This window comes from Onychostoma macrolepis, chromosome 13 (assembly GCF_012432095.1).
Source record: "Onychostoma macrolepis isolate SWU-2019 chromosome 13, ASM1243209v1, whole genome shotgun sequence".
Lineage (NCBI taxonomy): Eukaryota > Metazoa > Chordata > Actinopteri > Cypriniformes > Cyprinidae > Onychostoma > Onychostoma macrolepis.
Window position 1 is genome coordinate 22,138,375 of NC_081167.1, and position 18,479 is coordinate 22,156,853.

The following is an 18,479-nucleotide window of genomic DNA, read 5'->3' on the forward strand; positions in this document are numbered from 1 at the left end:
TGATTGACATGACAGTTTATTGATCTGTTTATACACAGCCATTTAACAATCCTGAACTCATCTGAGAACCTATTCACAGGTAATCAAAAACGCCATGTAGCCCCAACAATCAAAGCTCACCAAATTACTCGCTCCATTTTCTCGATCCACTGAGGCTGGTTACTGTCCTTTTGAGAGTTCTTACAAAAGAAATCTAAGGACAGAGTATTGATCACTGGAGGTGTGGTAAATGGAGGCTCTGACAAGATGGCTCTGAACACACCTCTTCATGTTGATGGCCTGCTCAGGGGAAAAGCAGCTTTCTATTAAACGGTACAAGGCAAAACAAGAGGCTTGATGAAACCGTGTTTAGCATTAATAAAATCTTGGCTGCACAGACCTTCATGAGAAATATGATCTGGTAGATGAAAAGGCAATAGGTAAGGGTGCAGATTAAAATGAGACAGATGCCAAGTTTAGATGCTAGGTTAATGACATGCTGAGAGCTAATGAAAAAATTAAGTATTCATTAAACAGTTGGACCACATTTGCTTGTGGTATATTAGAGCAAAAATCTGTATTTTATGATGCATTCAATTCAGGTCTAAAAGATTGTATTTACAAGTTTAACAATGTGTGGAAAGCGCTGCGCTCATTGTCTTCCCTTTGTATTTCCACAGCATGAAGGTATAAGGGTGTAAAAAATATTTGAATGAACTATTGCAAAAATGTAAGATCAAAGACATAATTCTAAAGACGGCTGCAAGCTTGTTTCTCTATATTAAAATATTAAATAAAAACGTACCTGATGCATATTCTTCATTGATCATTTTGAAGAATGATCATGAAGTTCAAAAATCTTGTATTTTTCATAGAATACTATACTAATACTACGACATGTCAATTTACCCTTCGCAAAAACCCGCCCTCCTTAGAAATATTCTCACGCAGTGAAAAATACATCGCAGAGCAAAGAGGAAACTGACAGCACGCCGTCATTTTTTCATTTTTTAAGAAATCCAAACAATAAATACAGATTTGTGGCTCTTTACCCTGCTGAAAAAACCAATAGAACCCTGCCCAAAACACAATAGAAAATGTAATGGATTTAATGGTTACTATGGGAATTGTATTGGTTTTAATGGAAACTATAATGGTGTCTACTGGTATGTGATGGATTCTGTTGGTGGGATGTTAAATCCTATTGGAAAAATGCCCAAAACACACTACAAAAAGGAATTTTGTAATGGTTTTACTGGAAAAAGCTAATGGTTTATAATGGTATTTTGATGGAAACCATTAGAATTTCTGTGATGGTTTCTATTGGGCTTCTATTGTTTTTTTTAGCAGGGTAATGTGTCGTGACACATCACTGTATTGCCTCAGTTCAAGCAGCATGAGATGCGATCGTCTTTTCATATTTACTTAAAGCATGAAATACACATGAATGAACATCAGAACGTTTTTTACTTGAACTGTGGAAAGACATCATTTTTCAAGTTTAAGTCCACCGAAGCTAATCTATACTATTCTGTCTGATTTGTTTGTTGAACAAAATGGCAGATTCGGCGTTATGATTGGTCAGATCGCCTGTCAATCACGCTCTTTGCGAAGAGTAAATTTTGAGAACACATTTAGACATCATGTAGCCCCACCCCTTTTTCAGTGCTGCGCACGTTGTCTTCTGTATTTGTTTGTATTTCTACAGGAATAAGGTTACACGAATTTATGAATGAAGGTCTGTATTGATAGAGATTTTGTTGAAATTATTATTGTTCAACTATAATATAATTATTCAGTGTGACGATTCAGTTTATAGCACCTTCAAATATTAAATACAAACTATATTATATTAAAAATAAACACACCTGATGCATGAACTTTATTCATCATTTTGAAGAAGCACAGCTCAAAAACCTTGTATTTTTTGTACTTGAACTGATGAAAGCAATTTGAAGTCATAACTATCAATTCGTTCATTATTCACTATAACTGGGGTGGGGGTAAACATGTAAGGAAAATAAACATAATTCGAATGGAAAACAATATTTTTTCCTATTAGCATTTATTTATAATTTATTGCAAACTGTTCATTTAAATAAAGTCAATATCCAGTATACTTATGAAGATAAATGCTGTATTGCAAGAGCCACATGTTTTGCTCATTCTTTCCCTCCTCCATTTCAGATTTTCTTTCCACTTTTCCTCTTCTAGCTGACTGAACTGTAATTTCGAGCTCAGTATATCATCTGCATTTGCTGGGGACAGCTTTGACAGTCTGTAAACCCAGCACGCCAGGACCCTTACAGAAGCGAGTATCTCTCTCTGCCTTTGTGGGCAATTAAAAATATTGCATGCGCATATTAGCAACAGGGTAATAAAAATCACTCTGAAATGTTTGGTCCCAAAACATACATGTGTGGAATTCATCAAAGTTCCCATTCACATGATCATTTCAGACATTGTATAGTACCGAATGCTATTAGAAAACATAAATTTGATATTAAGGATGTAGTTCATCCAAAAATGAAAATATGCTGAAAATGTACTTACCTCAGGCCATCCAAGATGTAGAGTTTGTTTCTCCTAAAATAACATTTACCAAACAGCTGATAAAAACATGAGTTTGCTTCTTTTAAAATGCTTATACAAACAGCTGATAAAGACATTAAAATAATCCACAGGTAATCGACATGACTCCAGTCTAACAACTGAGATCTTGTTAAGTGAAAAGCTGCATGTTTGTAACAAAAGCTTTTTATTTTATTTATTTTTTTGTTTGTTTTTACTTTAAACAGTTGCTTCCAGCTAAAGAGTCATTTATCCATAATATTGCTTTGTCCAATGAAACAGCTTGGTTGGCCTGAGGGCGAGTAAATTTTCAGCAAATATACATTTTGGGAGAACTATTCATTTTAATGTCTCCAATACTATGTTATAATTTTGTGCTGCATTCTTGTTTTTTGTTTGACATTCTCTGATTCTGGTGTCTTACATTCTACCATCTACTTACTACTTATAGCCAGTATGTATTATTTATGCTAAATAGAAGTACTGTATGTTTCTATCACTTATGTAAAGCCTTTTTGCATGCCATTTATAATGAAAGGTATACCAACTAGCTTTATTTCTGCATCCATTTCTAATGGATCAAATCTTTATCACGCAGACTGCTGAAGAAGGAAGATGTACAGTTTTCAAAAAGGACATACATTTTGATCATGTAAACATGTTTGATAAAATAATCATCAAAAATCAGGCCAGAGCACATCTAAAAAGTAGTTTGCTATAAAAAATAAATACAAGTAGAAGTCACTCTTGATGTCATAACATAACTGCTTGTTCAGTTTATTTGCATGTTCGACTATCATACACATTCATAAGTCTCTCTGTACTGTAACACACAAACATATGCTTTATACACATTCACAGAAGTGTTCATCATAAACACACAGCAAGCTCCATCAATGACCTCTTCTAAGTAGTGCACAAAGATTAAAGTAGTTCATGTGATGAAAAAAAGACGTTAACAAAATCTCAACACACAAAAGTCCATAAAAGAACACATTTTAGTTGATATGAATGTATAAAAATCGCTGTTCAAGCTCATTTTAAAGTGCTCCTTATCGGTGATCTGTATAACCTAGTGTTTTAGACTTCAGTACAGTGTTGACTTGATTCACAGACCAAATATTCTGCTGTCATGCTCACTGTGTAAAATTAGAAGGGGGAAGGAAAGCTGTAATATTAGATTTTGTCAGTGAAATGTGACTGGTTATTCCTTGATCAGTTTAAAGAGCAATTATTTGTTTTCTGCTCATCGCTGTTATGTCTGTCACTAAAAGTTCAGCAGGGAATAGAATTAGGATTCTGCTTCCTTGCTGCTTTTGACACCTTAATGAAAATAAGAGGGGGAAAACAACAATGCTGGTAATTACAGCCCAATGCAATCCAAATAAAATGCTTGAACTATCTTGTCTTTACAAATACGTGATATAATGTTAGTTGACAACATCCCATTTAGTAGCGTGAAGTCGGGTTTGTTGGGTGACAGCTAATTATGCTGCTAATTAGGCATGAACACAACATTTATAGAGGTGGAAATGATGACACAATATCCCAAAACGTCACATTGTGTGATGGTGGTGCCTGCGAATATTTAACCTGTTATTTCTGCTGAAGTAACGGTAGTTCAGTTAGTTTCTTAGTGCACTTTATTAAACTGACATGAAAGAAACTTAAAACATATTGGTGCGTGGTGAACTATTAAGTCATGTTTCACAGAATCCATTAGAGAACAGAGACATTTTATTGTAAGAAATATTTAGGATGTTTATTCTGCTGAATATAATACAACATGAAGCACTGTACATTTGATTCCACTGACCTCAGTCAGGTCATATTAATCTTCCAAAAATGAAAGCTGTTAAGGATTGATGTACAGCAATGTCAAGTCTAATTAACCCATTTTTCTTTAGTCATTTATTTAAAAACAGTATAACCTATACATTTGTCCCTCACAGCATTGTTTTCATTTACGAAACATTAAATATGATATCTGTCTCTTGACTAAGGTTACTGCAGGGTCAAAGACTCTGAATGGAAATTGTTTATTCCAGTGCAAACTCTACATATGTTTATGTTAAAAACATATAGTTTATATTTCTCATTATGACTGATGCAAAGAATGGATGAATGTTTCTAAATCTAAATGATGTGATTATTCTAAATAATATGTGTCTAAGATAATCTGTGCTTGACAATGACATTTAATCAAAAATGAGATATGGTGACAGTAACTTTGGTGTTAGGTATCTTGATTACCTTGAATCGTGATGTGGAGAAATACTGAAGTTAGTCTGTTATCATGAGTTTGGATATTTTGTTCACTATTGCTACAATATACATGTGCAAGCGTTCACTAACATGGCGTATAGTCATTGTAAACAATAGATATAGCCATGGTGTGATAATATTTATATATATTTATAATTTAGTTCACACATTTAAATATATACTGTACAATGCACAATGTCCCCTCTCAAATTAAATGAATCAAAACTCTTTTAAATCAATTAAGATCAATTAACCCAACTAGGAGCTTAGACAAAAACTTACATCCCATTGAAATGAGATTTTCCTTCGTGAACAGGTGCAGCTTTATGCAGAGCACAAAATAAAATATTTAATTCACTTTTAAGACAAGGAGGAAATGCAGTGTTACTGTTCGTGCTTTGACAGCCCGCCAAAAAAACTACTAAGAGCTCAAAACAAGGCCTGTTATGTCTCGGTTTGCTAGAGCTGGCAGCATTGGAGAAGTTGAATTCTGCCATGTAATACAAAAACATATATTTCACGTAATGTAAAGCTATTTCACACTTGTAAGGTGGGCAGTTTTTTGTTTTCCCAAGAGAAACTTAGGCATAGAAAATGAGCTCTGGAATTTGACCGCCTTGCACTCCTGTGCCGTTGGTACTGTCCGAAGAGCACTGAAACTGGAAGGTCACCTTCCCACACTGAACTTCCGTCATACCCTCTTGTCCGAAATAACTCAGTTCATTTCCATCCAGAACCACGCTGGCTGTATAGAAAGTGTCAGGCTCGATCTGGACCGGATACTCGAACCAAACTGGGAAAGTGTTGCTGGATCCATCAGAAAAGTACTTGCTAAGATTGGTTCCCAGAACGACTCCTTGCCGTTTGAGCTCGATCTTGGCAGTGTACTCAGCAGATCCACAGCTTGAACCATAGAGCCCGAAACCCGCGATAAACACTCGCTTATCTACAGCAAACTGAATGCTGTCACAGCGTCCGCGATAACGCCACTGGTTGCTGCGGTAGGCGCACGACTGGAAGCGATGGCACTTCTGTGGCGTCAATCCCTTACGAGGTTGGCAGGCAAACTGCAGCTCGGGTTTCTTAGCTGCTGTGTACCATAAGAAAATGTCATTAGTCTCGTTTAGCGTTAACACTCCTGATTGCGCCGCACCATTTGCAAAATCATCAAGACCCATGGTCGGTATACGGATCAGGTAAACGGCTTGGCCCAATACCTTGCGTTTGTTGTCGATAGTTGTGTTCATCTCCCTCCGCTGACATTCGGCCTCCGCCCAGCTTAGTGCAGCTTCAAACACTACAATCTCCTTAGCGTTCAGAGTCTCCCGTCTGAGAATGCTCTCCAAGGTCTGAGCGTCAATGTCACAAAAGCCCTCGGATTTAAGTGCCAGCTCAGCCTGAGCGTCAATGACTTCCCAGCAGCGTTGCGTTAGGTCTGGCTCTTCAAACAGACAGCTCTGAGATAGAAGAATACACGCATTCTTTGCACTCAAACTTGTTTCCAAGAAGTTGACACAAGCCCGAGCCAGGTGCGGGACTATGTACTTTTTGGCTGCGTATAATGTTGCCAGTACGGTGTCGGCACTCAAGTCAATTTCATCACAGTAAATGTACCTGAGTAACAGAGAAAAAACAAGGTGAGCTGTGTCGTACATCATCAGCCGAAGTCATTCAAAATGGATGTAGTCAAGTTGCATTGTAGCCTGCTATTACTGGCCCAGCTAGAAGCTACTATTTTATGATGTGCTACCAGCATGAACCACAATGTGTTTTGGTCAATGGAAAAACTATTTTTTGCAACACCTCTTATAACAAAAAGCACTATTTTGACAATAGCCACAACTTTGTGGAATAGAAATGAACTTGGCTTTGATTGTGTCCTTCAGAACAGGCTGAACTGATCATAGTATGATGCACTGCGCAGATCTACTGCAAATCTAATACTATGTCCTGTAACGCATTCTGGACCAGAAGTCATAATCTATAAAGAAGCATCAAAATGGACACAATGTTCAATAGACGTGTTCTGTAAACAGAAACAACATGTATAAATTTACACTTCTTTAAGAGAGTGGGGGAGGAGGGATGAAAGGCTCAGAGGGAAAGAGAACAAAAATCTTTCGAGAGAGAGAGGGAAGGAGTGAGAGATGAGCCAGCACAAGAGGAGAGAGAGTGGAGAACACAGAAGGAGTCTCAAGAGAGATGGGTAAAGCATGAGTTAAGATCTATCAGATCTTCTGTCATGGTCCTAAGCCCTCTGAGAGGCGGACAAGCTAAGCTCACTTCATTATTTATTTTTTTCTTGTTTAAGCAAGAGTTCTATTCAACATTTAAGCATCTAGTGCCATTAGTGTTCAGAGTTCCCCCTGATACATATAAAAGACTTTGGGCTTGAGCCACAGCAATTCTGGAGACACAGCACCAACTCACTTTGGGACACTTTTTGACTCTAGTGAGTGGCTTTAAAAGCGTGTTTGGCTTTATATGAAATAGATAAATGTGAAATCTGGCAACGTTTTACTATGATGGTTGTTGTAGTTCACGACGGCAGTTCATAAATGAAATGTCCAATGATTGGCACTAAAAGGTTAGTGCTCTTTCATGTTTGAACTTAATGTACTTCCTACACTAAACCTAAACGATAGTGCTAACAAAAGCAAACATGCTAAAAATAAACATGTTTATTGACACATGCTTTTGCAGGTTTAGCATCTGATTCACTAAAAGAAATGATGCAAATCAGTTAACAGGCAAATATGCTGTATGTTGGTACCTGATTAAACTGAATTGTGTGTGATTACAAATAAGATGCAGGTTTTTGTTCTATAAGCGATGCAACTTTTTAGTGAATTTGCCCTATAAGTCATGCTGGGGAGTTTCTTTTTAACTTAAATTATCTGAATTGGGTACTCCATTCAAAATGACATTTAAGAAGTCAAATGAAACTATTTGATATCTTCAGTGTATTCAAATGAAGCTAATTGCACAGCCGATTTCAATCAGAAAAGACTTCTTCCAAAGGCCATATCGCCTTTAATGGTCTTGAACTGTTGGCTGTAAAGAAATTACGTTGGTGTAGTCAATTAACCCTCTGGAAGAAGTCCAAAGAGGGGTACTTAGATCAGAGAGAACAATTTTCTTTACTCCTGCACTTAATTGAAAACAATAATAACTAAATAATCTGTACAGAAAGATAATAATGGTTTAACCAGGCAGATGAGAAAAGGGTCAGACAGCACAGACCTGACAGACAAGGTACAATTACATAAGGAGACTTACTTCAGCATAGCCAGAAAGGCTGGAGGTTCTACATCAGGGATACGGATCTCATCCTTGTCCTCTGCCAACTCTCCATAAAACATGGCATGGAAAACCGAGCTACCCACAGCAAGGACATACTAATGAGAAAAATAAGAAGTATAAATTAATTTTACATGACTTGTGTTATCAATTATCATAAGGATCGACAGTATCCATCACTTAATTTTAAATGATTTACACGTCAGCACTGAGTTTCAAACAAAAATCAGTGCAAACCTATAAAATCAGCTGTATATTGAAGGACTCATGCGGTGTAGATGGAAAAGGTTTCAAAGTGTTCAGCTATTGTTAAGTCTGTACTTTTCCAAAGTGACCTATTTTTTTATGACCTGACACTAAAGTGGCTTTATGTCTCTCCTCGATTTAACAAAGAAAAAAAAAAAAAACCCTGATTATTCCCCTCACACTCACACACATCAAAAGAACTTTCCAGGTGGCAGGTGATGGTTTCATGTAATCACCTCTAAATACAACCCATACAATGACACATTCTTTCTTATAAACCTGAATCAGAAAGGCACAGCTTGCGATCTTTAATTCCTCAGAAGTTGCCCTTCAGGATTTCTTTCTTCTGAGTCGATTGCATTGTAAAGGTAATGCTTGGCTGTTTTAAATTTCGTCTTGATCCCATTCCCCTGGAGTCATTTGAGCGTGAAGCACACGCAAAATTTCACCCACAAAGACCAATGCTTAATTACGACTGTAATTTCCCCTTGGGTTTACAGGACACGTGAGTGCCATTCATGTGAATGGCATTTGCTTTTCCCTCCAAAACAAAGAGTGTTTCACAATGGTGTGAAAGTGGCTGCTAGAGCTAAAAGTTATCTCGCTGATGCTAATGGGCACACGTAGCTAATGATGAAATCTGAGGCCAACACAGCATTGCAGATGCATTATATAACAGGAGCAGAAGTGAATATTTACCATTAATTTTAGCATTACTCTCACACACGTGCATCTTTTCCATTTAGCAAACTTAATTTTGGCCTTTTAAGTAAAGGTGTGTTCTTCTCCTTTAGGATCCCTGATGTGAAAAGCCCATAACAAATGTATTGTAACTAAGAGGAACATCAAATAAATGGCGAGAGTAATTTTGCAAAGCGCTCCTATGCAAGCAAGCCTATCCTAGAAGCAAACATAACCTTCTCAAATAAAAATGATAATGCATATCTGAACGCCAGCCAAATGGACATCATAAAAAAGGTGCTCTGTAATAACTCTTCATGGCCCATTGCAATATTGGCTGTGGCCATGCAGCAAAGCAATACAATGCCCTTGCCTAAGTGTGCTTTATAAAGCATCACATATCAGCCGAACACAGCTTTCAATTCTGCCCTCTTAAATGGATAAAAGATGAGTCATGCCTGAATTGTAGGCACCAGATTAGCCCTGTCTTTTTAAATAAAGTCTGAGAGTGAAACAAGAACTGGTTTAAATGGGGTCTTAGTGCAGTTAAAATTGGCCTGAGGTTAAAAAAATAATAATGTCATATGTAATAATGGCAGTCCCCATGAAAATTTTTAGAACAAAAGCTATTGGAAAGCTGCTAGTTTCGAAGAGGTCACAGTGGAAGACCTCTAATGGTTTTTACTTAATGGAGATCAGTTAGATCAGGGGTTTGCAAACTTATTATTTGGAAAATGTTTAATTAAATTCATATTTTGAATGCATTTTAATAGTGTTTTGTCAACAAATTCTGCTCTATTTTTATTTTTTTTTATTTTTTAGCCACTCAATATGAAAAAAAAATCATTATCAATCTCAATAATATTGTTAAATTAAAATATAAAAATGTAAACAGTTTGATACAGTTAACAATTTTTTTTATTTATTTATTTTTTTGCTCTGAAATGTTCTATGGAAACCCTTTGTTTCCTCAATTTGAAAACCAGATAAATGACTAAATATGTAACCAATATTACAATATTTAGATTTAAAAAAAAAAAGATGGTTCAAATGTGTTTTGTGTGGTCAAAGTCTGATGATGTTTCATTTTACCAATTACCAATTAAACAGTTTATTGAGAAAAACCTTTGGGAGATATATCCACTGAATCTACAAACATCAGACATCAGAACTTTATTCACATATTCATAAATGCTTTTGTACAGTTGAAGAACTTTGACCACAAACTTATTATTTAATACAGCACAAACCCAGCATGAAAATAAGAAAAAGACTCTTTGTCAAAAGACAGACATCTCCCCACTGCCTTCTGCCTGACTTTCATCAATAATTGAGGAGTGTCTCAGAAAGGCACATGGACAGCTAGACTGAAAACAAGAGAAAGAATTTAGCTGTCATTAGCAACAGCAGTGAAGCACATCGCTTATGAAAATCCTAAAGCAGTTCTCTGGTACTGCTGCATAGTGCAGATCAGGAGGTCCTACCTTGTGTCCCGGGAGCCTCTGAGTTCCTCCGGACTGACCGACAACAAAGTGAACGTCAGCCATCAGTTCATTATTGAACATCACAGCATTTCTGTAAAGAAGATTGAGGAGAATGATTTTAGAATAAAAACTGAGAAGAGGTGAATCCTCTGTTTTTTCTGTAGACAAGAAATTATCATTGAACTTTAAATAAAGAGAAATTATCAACTCTTATTCTATTTGGAAACAGAAAATCTATATCTGGTTAATTTTCAAAACAGAAATTCAACAGAATTCTGTTCTTTATCAGTACTTCACGTACAAAATGGTTACACACGTCTTTCTCGGGAAAATCCCTGGCCCCTGTCAATGGGAGTCCACAATGGCATCTTTCTCATGTATTATTGGGGTCCAGGCCACATAGGAGCCGTAGGTAAACAAGGAACGCTGTTCCAGAGTGACTACAAAGCCAGGTCCGAGAGTGCACATTTGTTTTGGCCAGCATGGGGCTTTCCCATGACGACAAAGTAAATATTACCCTTTGACAGAGAGCAAAGCCATGCATATAAAACAAAACTTGCTTCCTTTCTTTTGCCTCTTTTGGGACAATGCATACAGGGCGGAACAGAGCGGAACACAACTACACAAATGAACAATTCAACTTTTCAGAACAGTCTCAGAGATGTTAAATAATGCTCCAGCAATGACATCCAGTGCCCAAACCTGAACCTGCTGAATCTTGAGAAGAAAAACTGACTTTGACTGTGTATTCACATTTTCTTCCAAATATTTAGTTTCAAAAGTCTGAATCCACTAGTGAAAATGCTTCAGTTTAATAAATAGTTAAATTTATTAATAAAGTATTTTTAAAATAATGAATACATTTATTATTGGTAATAAATGATTTCATAAACATAACAATTAGATTTTTTAAGCACAGCAGCATGAGCTCCAAAAGTTATCCAGCGTTATTTGAAAGTTTGCATGATCATTGTCACAAATGTGCTCATTTGATTAGAAATCAATTAGAAAAAGTGCAGAATATTTCTTCAATTAAATTTTCAAAAACCTAAAAGTGCTCTTAGACTTTTGGACTCCACTGCATCAGCTATCGCAGCATAAATGCTGTGTTTGTTGGCAGATGTTCTCTGCGCAGTACCACTCTCGTTTCCCTCTCTGAACACATCTGAAGTTGACCTACCTCTCCCTGATCGTGGAGTACAGACCCTGCCAGTTGCAGCATTGGATGGTATTGTTGTTGTTCAAGTTCTGCTGCTGGTACTGCTGCACCGTGTTGGCCGACGCCGGCTTCTTAGTGGGGAAGATCTCCGCTGCCATCTTCTTCTTCTTCTTGGTTTTCAAGGTGATGATCTCATAGCACACAGGGGGCAGCTTGGACGAGCTGCTGGGACTCCCCTTTTTGGAGCCTTTACTGGACTTGCTCTTAACTGACTCTGGAAGCATCAACAAGAACGTCAGACATTTCATGTTCCTTCCCTTGGCATCCACCATGAGTGTGTTCACCTGCAGAGCAGTGGAAAAGCATGCAGAGAAGATGTTGGGAAGGAAAGGAAGGATCTGAGAGAGGTAACGACTTGTGGAGAGGGTGAGGAACCCCCCAAAACAGAGCAATTAACTGAAACACAGAGGAAAAAAGGAAAGAAAGAAGAAAAAATCCACTCCTAATCTTCACCTTCTAAGAGCAAACTGTCAGGGAATATAATCTCCTTCTTCCACCAGAAGATTAAAGTCAATACGGCGGCTGACTTTTCTGTCCTTTGCTTCTAGTTTGATCAGCTGGTGGACAGCAGAGATGAGTCTCCATAACTGTGCTGCAAGATAAACGTCCTTCTTTGAATGTCTTCTCTCTCTCCTTCAGTATCTGTGACAGTCCCAGATTTAATGCTCCTGCAGTGGTTGAGAAGCAGCTAGTCCACGCTGTGTGTCTCTCTTTCCTCCTGACACTCTTGACACACACACTCACACACATCAACACCCATACACGGAGCTCTGCAGGATTTGTTTGCCGTGGACCTGCGCTCTGACGTGTTTTGCTGACTGTGGGGGCTGAATGGACGGATGGAGCGGAGAGAGTAACCCCCTACCGATGGAAGCCAGACATCCCCCACAGCCCAACCAATAAGCACTCTCGAGAGCCGTGATTGGCTGCAGCCACCATGCGCAGCACCTACTAAAATATGCTAAGACCTCTTTGATTAAAGTGCCAGCCCCTTTCCCCTTAGAATGATGCATTCTGATCTTCAGCATCTCTCTAAGCAGCCTATTGTTGATTAATATTTATAACGTAATAGAAGTCATGAAATATAAAGAATGTGAAGGAAATGGGAACTCATGTGAGAGCAGAATGCTTTATTTCAACTATTTAGTTCATCTAGTTAAATGTCACACTTTTAAAAGAGTATGGTTCAAATTATTTAACAATATGGTTCAGAGTGATTTTTTTTTTAAATAGTTGTACTGTAAAAACCAACCATTTAGATTATAATAATTAAATTATTTTAAAAATAATTTAATATTAAATATATTATAATAGTATATTCTGTTTTATATTCACCCTCATTGGTGTTTCTTACCATAAAGCACAGTGTTTTGCTGCCCATTCTTCCTGTCACAGATTAAATGAAAGTTTAAATCTCCTCAGTGATGTGTGGCTCAGCACAGAATACAGCCTGTCTTCACCTGTGAAGAGCATTTTCATTTTAAGTCCCGGCTACTACCATACACACAGCCCTACATGTCATGTTTAATGCATGTAGCACAGAGCTCGGCTCTAGATATCTTTCCTGCTCTCACTGAATTACATTGCTAAGCCTTTTGTTCCTCGGCTGAGAAACACATTACAGAAATCAAGGAACCGAACACATTTCTGTAAAAGCACATAAATCTGATGAGATTGCTTGCAGCAGGGTCTGAATTTGTACAATGCAAGACAACCTTATAACACTGATTTGAACTTTTCCTGTCTATCTATCTGAAAATTCATTAATTGATTGAAAAAAAGTGTTAAATAGAACATCTGGCACCTGTCTTGACATTGCAGATTCTGAAGAGGTCCCTCTGCTTTGGACAATCATTGTTCTCTGCATCTGCTGGCCACCAGGGATGTTGCCCTGGAAACGGTGTTCACAGGATGGTCGGGGACAGCCAGAGAGAAGGTGAGATTTAAGAGAAACTGGCAAAATTAGATTTTCTTTTCATGATATATCTGACCTGGATCTGAGCTTTGCTCCTGCTGAAAAAAAAAAAAAGCTTAAATCAGATTTAAGCTGGTCTAGAAGCTCCCACCCTGGCCAAGATGGTGCTCAACTGGTTTAGAAGTCTGGTCAGCTAGTCTGGACAGACTGAGCTTGGGAACAGCTTGATGAGCTACAGTAAAACCTGCAAACTGATCTAACCTTTATTCACCAGAAGAAAAAAAGAAGCATATTTTCTTAATGAAAACTGATTGAAGTCGCTACTGTATGAAAAAGCAACTGCTGTCAATCCCCTATTATATTTTAGCGCTAGCAGTGAATAACACCTCTAATACTAATGTAAATATAAAAATGGCATTGTCCATATCACTGTGCCTTATCACAGCTCACATGACATGAGTTTAATAGTGCATAAGTTTCTACGTCAAATCTTCATACATCAAATTAAACATCAGCTTTAATACACGAGTGGAACTGGATCATTTGAATCTCTCACAGACCTCAAAACAAACAGGTGGAAAACAGTGACTGCATCTATATTTCACTCTTTAAATGACACACAGCTCATATCTCCGTCTCTGTAAATTACCGGAACTGATGCAGTGACAGAGGTTGTCTTACTATTGGGAGGTGAGAGGGTCTGTTGGAGGAAGCATAACGGTCAACTCGAATCACGTGTGGCATAATAACCAATCACATTACAGCCTTGACGTCATTGAATTTCAATAAGAGTTGTGTGACACTCAATGGCCGTTTACGGATACCATAGGAATGAATAAAAAGTGCCGTAAGCTGAATCCCACCTGTCGCAAAATGTCAGTGACTTCTTTTATAAAACAGTTTTTTTTTTTTCTCGGTGTAAACTCAATAAATAAAATTTTCTAACTATTAGATTGTGTTTTATTAACGTCTAAACCTACCCCTTACAATAATGTAAAAACAGTGTACAGTGTGACATAAATGGTGCTATACTGATGTGTGCTTGCCCAGTAGCCGCAGCTGTATCCCTTCTAGGGTTAACCATTAAAATGGGGTAAAAATCATAGATTTAGAATTATTAAATCTTTATATTTACAGTTATTGTCCTTGGTGTGAATGGCCCTTACTATTATACTTTTGCTGCTGTTTATTGTAAACGAGATGAGGCAAAGCCTAAAAACTTCGATAATCAAATTTTTTTTTCAAGGAATACATCCATTAGTGAAACAGAATATAAACTGTTGCACTTATGTTTAAAGCTGATACTTGTAATGAGACTCATAATGAATCCATCTTATAATGATATACAGACGCCTGTTCTTCTCAAAAGCTGTGCTGTTTGTGTAATTGTTCAGTCTCTCGACGGTTTCATGCAGTGTAGTGGTTGCACATTTCGCTAAGGGCTTGCTAGCCTCATTAACACTTTGCAAGCACAACAAATTGCATTTTTTTCGCCACACATGGCGTGAAATAACAATGGCAAAACAATGCTTTATGTAATCATGGTAATGTGATTCTCATCTTTCACAAAGTCATTTCGACAGAACTGAGAAGCTATGCGATTTTATGAATGTTAAGAAGTCACACATCCAGCAAAGAAACACTTCTGTGACTCTTTCTGCACGACTGAGGAAAAAGAGCTCCGTGAATGTGCGCGGAAATGTGTGACCTCTCTGTCTCTCACAACAGCCAGAGAAGACGAGACAAGCTGGACCTCCGCGGTGACTCGGACAGATCTCCATTCTGTGGGGACACCTGCTGGGAGTCTTGGCTTAGAGGAAGTGGAGCGGAGCTGAGAGACAGCCGTAAAGGTTGGCACGGAGAGACAGGCAGGCAGGCGCTGGATCCGGCAGGCTGGCTGCTGTCCCCCCTCCCCTCCCTTTCCTCCCCCATTAAAACAGCCAAGTGCACCTGACAGGTGGGAAGAGGGGAGGAAGCCGTGGCTTTGGACCAGGGACAGGGCTCACGCTGCTGTCCAAACAGGAGACTTGCTGGGTAGAGTGATCTGAGAGGATTTGAGGCAGAAGGGGGCTGGTGGACAGAGGGAGCCGGCGGTCTGTTTGTGCCCGCGTGTGCGGCGCAGCCCTGGTCCAGTCAAACCAGATAACAAGCATCCATCTCCCCATGCTGTGGTCAGATATGGGCACAAGGACATGTGTTATGATTACTGCTATCTACCTGGGCAGCTGCAAGTTTTGCTCTGGAAGCGCTTTCGCCATCCAAACACTAAATTACAGACTTACAGTAAAGTGGAACAAGGTGACCCGAAGTGAAGATATCTTCCAGACAAAAGGAAACAGCAATCACTGAGTAATTTTCTTAAATAACAGGGTGTCTTAAAAAGTACTTTCTGATCTGTCCAGTGTGAAAGACAGAGAGGTCTCACTCTGTGTGGCACTGAAATCAAGTGTTTGTTCTGCGTGGATGACCTGGTTCTGCTATCCCTCACAGAAGGATGGCAGCAGAGCCAGTCCGTGCAAGAGCAGTAGAGTGGACATCGACAGTCAATCTGGACAAAACCTGTCCAGTACTCCAAAAGAGAGCCAGGTCTTGAAGCAACAGATGCTATTTTATCTCTGAGGACAACTAATACTACACAAAACCTCCTATAATGATAACAAATACTATTACAAACAACCCTTAACGCATAAAAAACAGTGTTAGACTTCAGCTAAACAATAAATTAAACATTCAAGTAAACATGCACATGCAAGACTAGTATTGAATGACCATTAAAATAACTGGGTTCTCATCATTGGTAAAACAACAGTATATCTATAACGAGCACATTAATGGAAAATATGTTCCCTCAATATAACAGAAAAAAAATGGGTAAAAAATCAAAGACTAAAATGCACACTAAAACAATAATTAACAATTAACATTGAGCTACAGATTGCAGTGCATTGTGGGTAATCAACTGCCTCCAGGCCTATATACCACTAAAATCAATAACCTTAGTTTAAAATGAAAATGAAATCAAACCAAACCATTCAACAGAATCATACCAGTGTCAATCTAGTGTCAAATTCATGTTCAAAATTGGAGAAAATATTATTTCCAAACATGCTCCAACATTTTGAGGTCACATTGAAGTGGTTCAAATAATTTCAGCAGGGTAGAAGTGGGACTAAACCTCTGCAAATTGAAAAAATGAAAAAGACCTGTACAATCATTGGTGTCACCTCAATCAAACTCATCTAAATTTCATTAAATATGAAGCCCTCATTTGTCAATCACATCTCCACAGTCACATTACCTAAACACACCAGTACTTCAATATAATGACAAACATCACTCATACTGACCTCAACTACTGTATAAAAGACAAAAAAAAATTAAAATCAGACATTAATGAAAAGAATCTGTACTGAACAGCTCTCTAGAATACTAAATTCTGATGGGTTAAATAGTTTTACATAAATACAATAACCTGTTATTTGATGGTCATCCATGGCAACCAATTTCAAACACTATAGTTTCATGTCTTTGCTCTCTCTCCTAAAACAATAAAATTTCAACTAAAATGATAATCTCAAAACTTCTTAAACAACACTTGACAACAAGTTGTAGTTAAACTCATAAATTGCTCTGTTGCTTATATAATTCTGTTTAAATATAGTCATGTTAATTAGCTGCACTGATCTTTGAACTTCGAGAGAGGGACAATGACATAATGTGAGAGACCTTTGATTCATGTCTGGGCTAGATTGTGTCTTTTTACTGTTACATGCTGTGGGCCAGTAGGTTGTACATCGATAGGACCACTGATAGGACCAATTATGGTGCATGAGTGAGTCTGCTGTGTGTAGGTGTGTGTGAGCAAGCATCTCTGCTGTGGGTGTGTGTGTGTAGCTGTGTGTGGGAGGGTAATTCTGCCATCTGGTCGAGGCCAGCAGCAAAAATATCTAAATTCACTGGTTTCTCGCTTCCAAAAGACCACCTATTTTTATTTATGAAACAATATTTAAATAAAAAGAACTTAACAAGTAGGTGAGAACTAAATGCACAAAACAGAAGAACAAAGTCAGTCAGTATAAAAGCAGACATGTTAGTATTTAAGTTGTCTTTCTCTATCTGTACCTCAAAGAAAAACAGCATTCACAACCCATTTACTTTAATAAAGTCAAGAATTTCAGAGTAAAACATGATATACAATGAGGGAAAAAAACGTATAGGATTTGATTAAACCCATAATGCCCAAGCAGTGTATTAGACAGAAAAGACACATATTTGCTGTTCCCCACACAGGTACTTCTGCTTAAACTTATTTATTTTAGGTACCAAGGCAACATTTTTAATTCTAATAAAATTTAGCATTTTTTTTTCTTCCCTTTTTAGCATCATGTTTGAAACTGGCACTCCTATGATGCCCTTTATCTGGACTCTTATCACCTGCAAGCCTTGTCTCCGCAATTAAGAGAATTATTATGTGGCAGTTAGGGGATAAGGATGACATTTTCATTAGATAATTATTCCTACAAGTTTTTATCTAACAGGTAAGCTAAATCGGCCTGTTTCTCTCGATAATTCTGAATGAATAGCCTTATTTCCATGTATAAATGCTAATTAATGCATCCCAAGATACCATTCATACATAATCAGTGATTAATTATATGGTCATCACAACTAGGTTAGATGGGAAAAGAAGAAAGAATCACTAAAGTTGCAATTTAGTATTGTTTTTTTTTTTTTTTTTTTGCTTTTTACATTTATGTTGCACTGGCCAATATAGCAGTTTGATATATTTGGCTGGTCATGTGATCTCAAAATGGCATTT

The 18,479-nt window shown here is 37.7% G+C and overlaps 1 protein-coding gene across 3 annotated transcripts; it reads right to left on the minus strand.

Annotated features, from left to right (window-relative positions):
- Positions 1-3,712: 3,712 nt before the first annotated feature.
- On the minus strand, positions 3,713-12,564 carry btbd3b (BTB (POZ) domain containing 3b). Of its 3 annotated transcripts, none has more exons than XM_058795062.1 (5): positions 12,199-12,564; positions 11,707-11,959; positions 10,527-10,617; positions 8,095-8,213; positions 3,713-6,429 (listed from the first exon to the last, which is right to left on the minus strand). In XM_058795062.1, the coding sequence occupies exons 2-5, from the start codon at positions 11,841-11,843 to the stop codon at positions 5,397-5,399; spliced, it is 1,380 nt and encodes a 459-aa protein (XP_058651045.1). In that variant the 5' UTR covers positions 11,844-11,959; positions 12,199-12,564; the 3' UTR covers positions 3,713-5,396. The 3 variants fall into 3 exon arrangements, with proteins under 3 accessions (XP_058651045.1, XP_058651044.1, XP_058651046.1); XM_058795061.1 differs by having other exon boundaries at positions 11,707-12,029; XM_058795063.1 differs by lacking the exon at positions 12,199-12,564 and adding an exon at positions 10,293-10,409 and having other exon boundaries at positions 11,707-11,740.
- Positions 12,565-18,479: the final 5,915 nt, after the last annotated feature.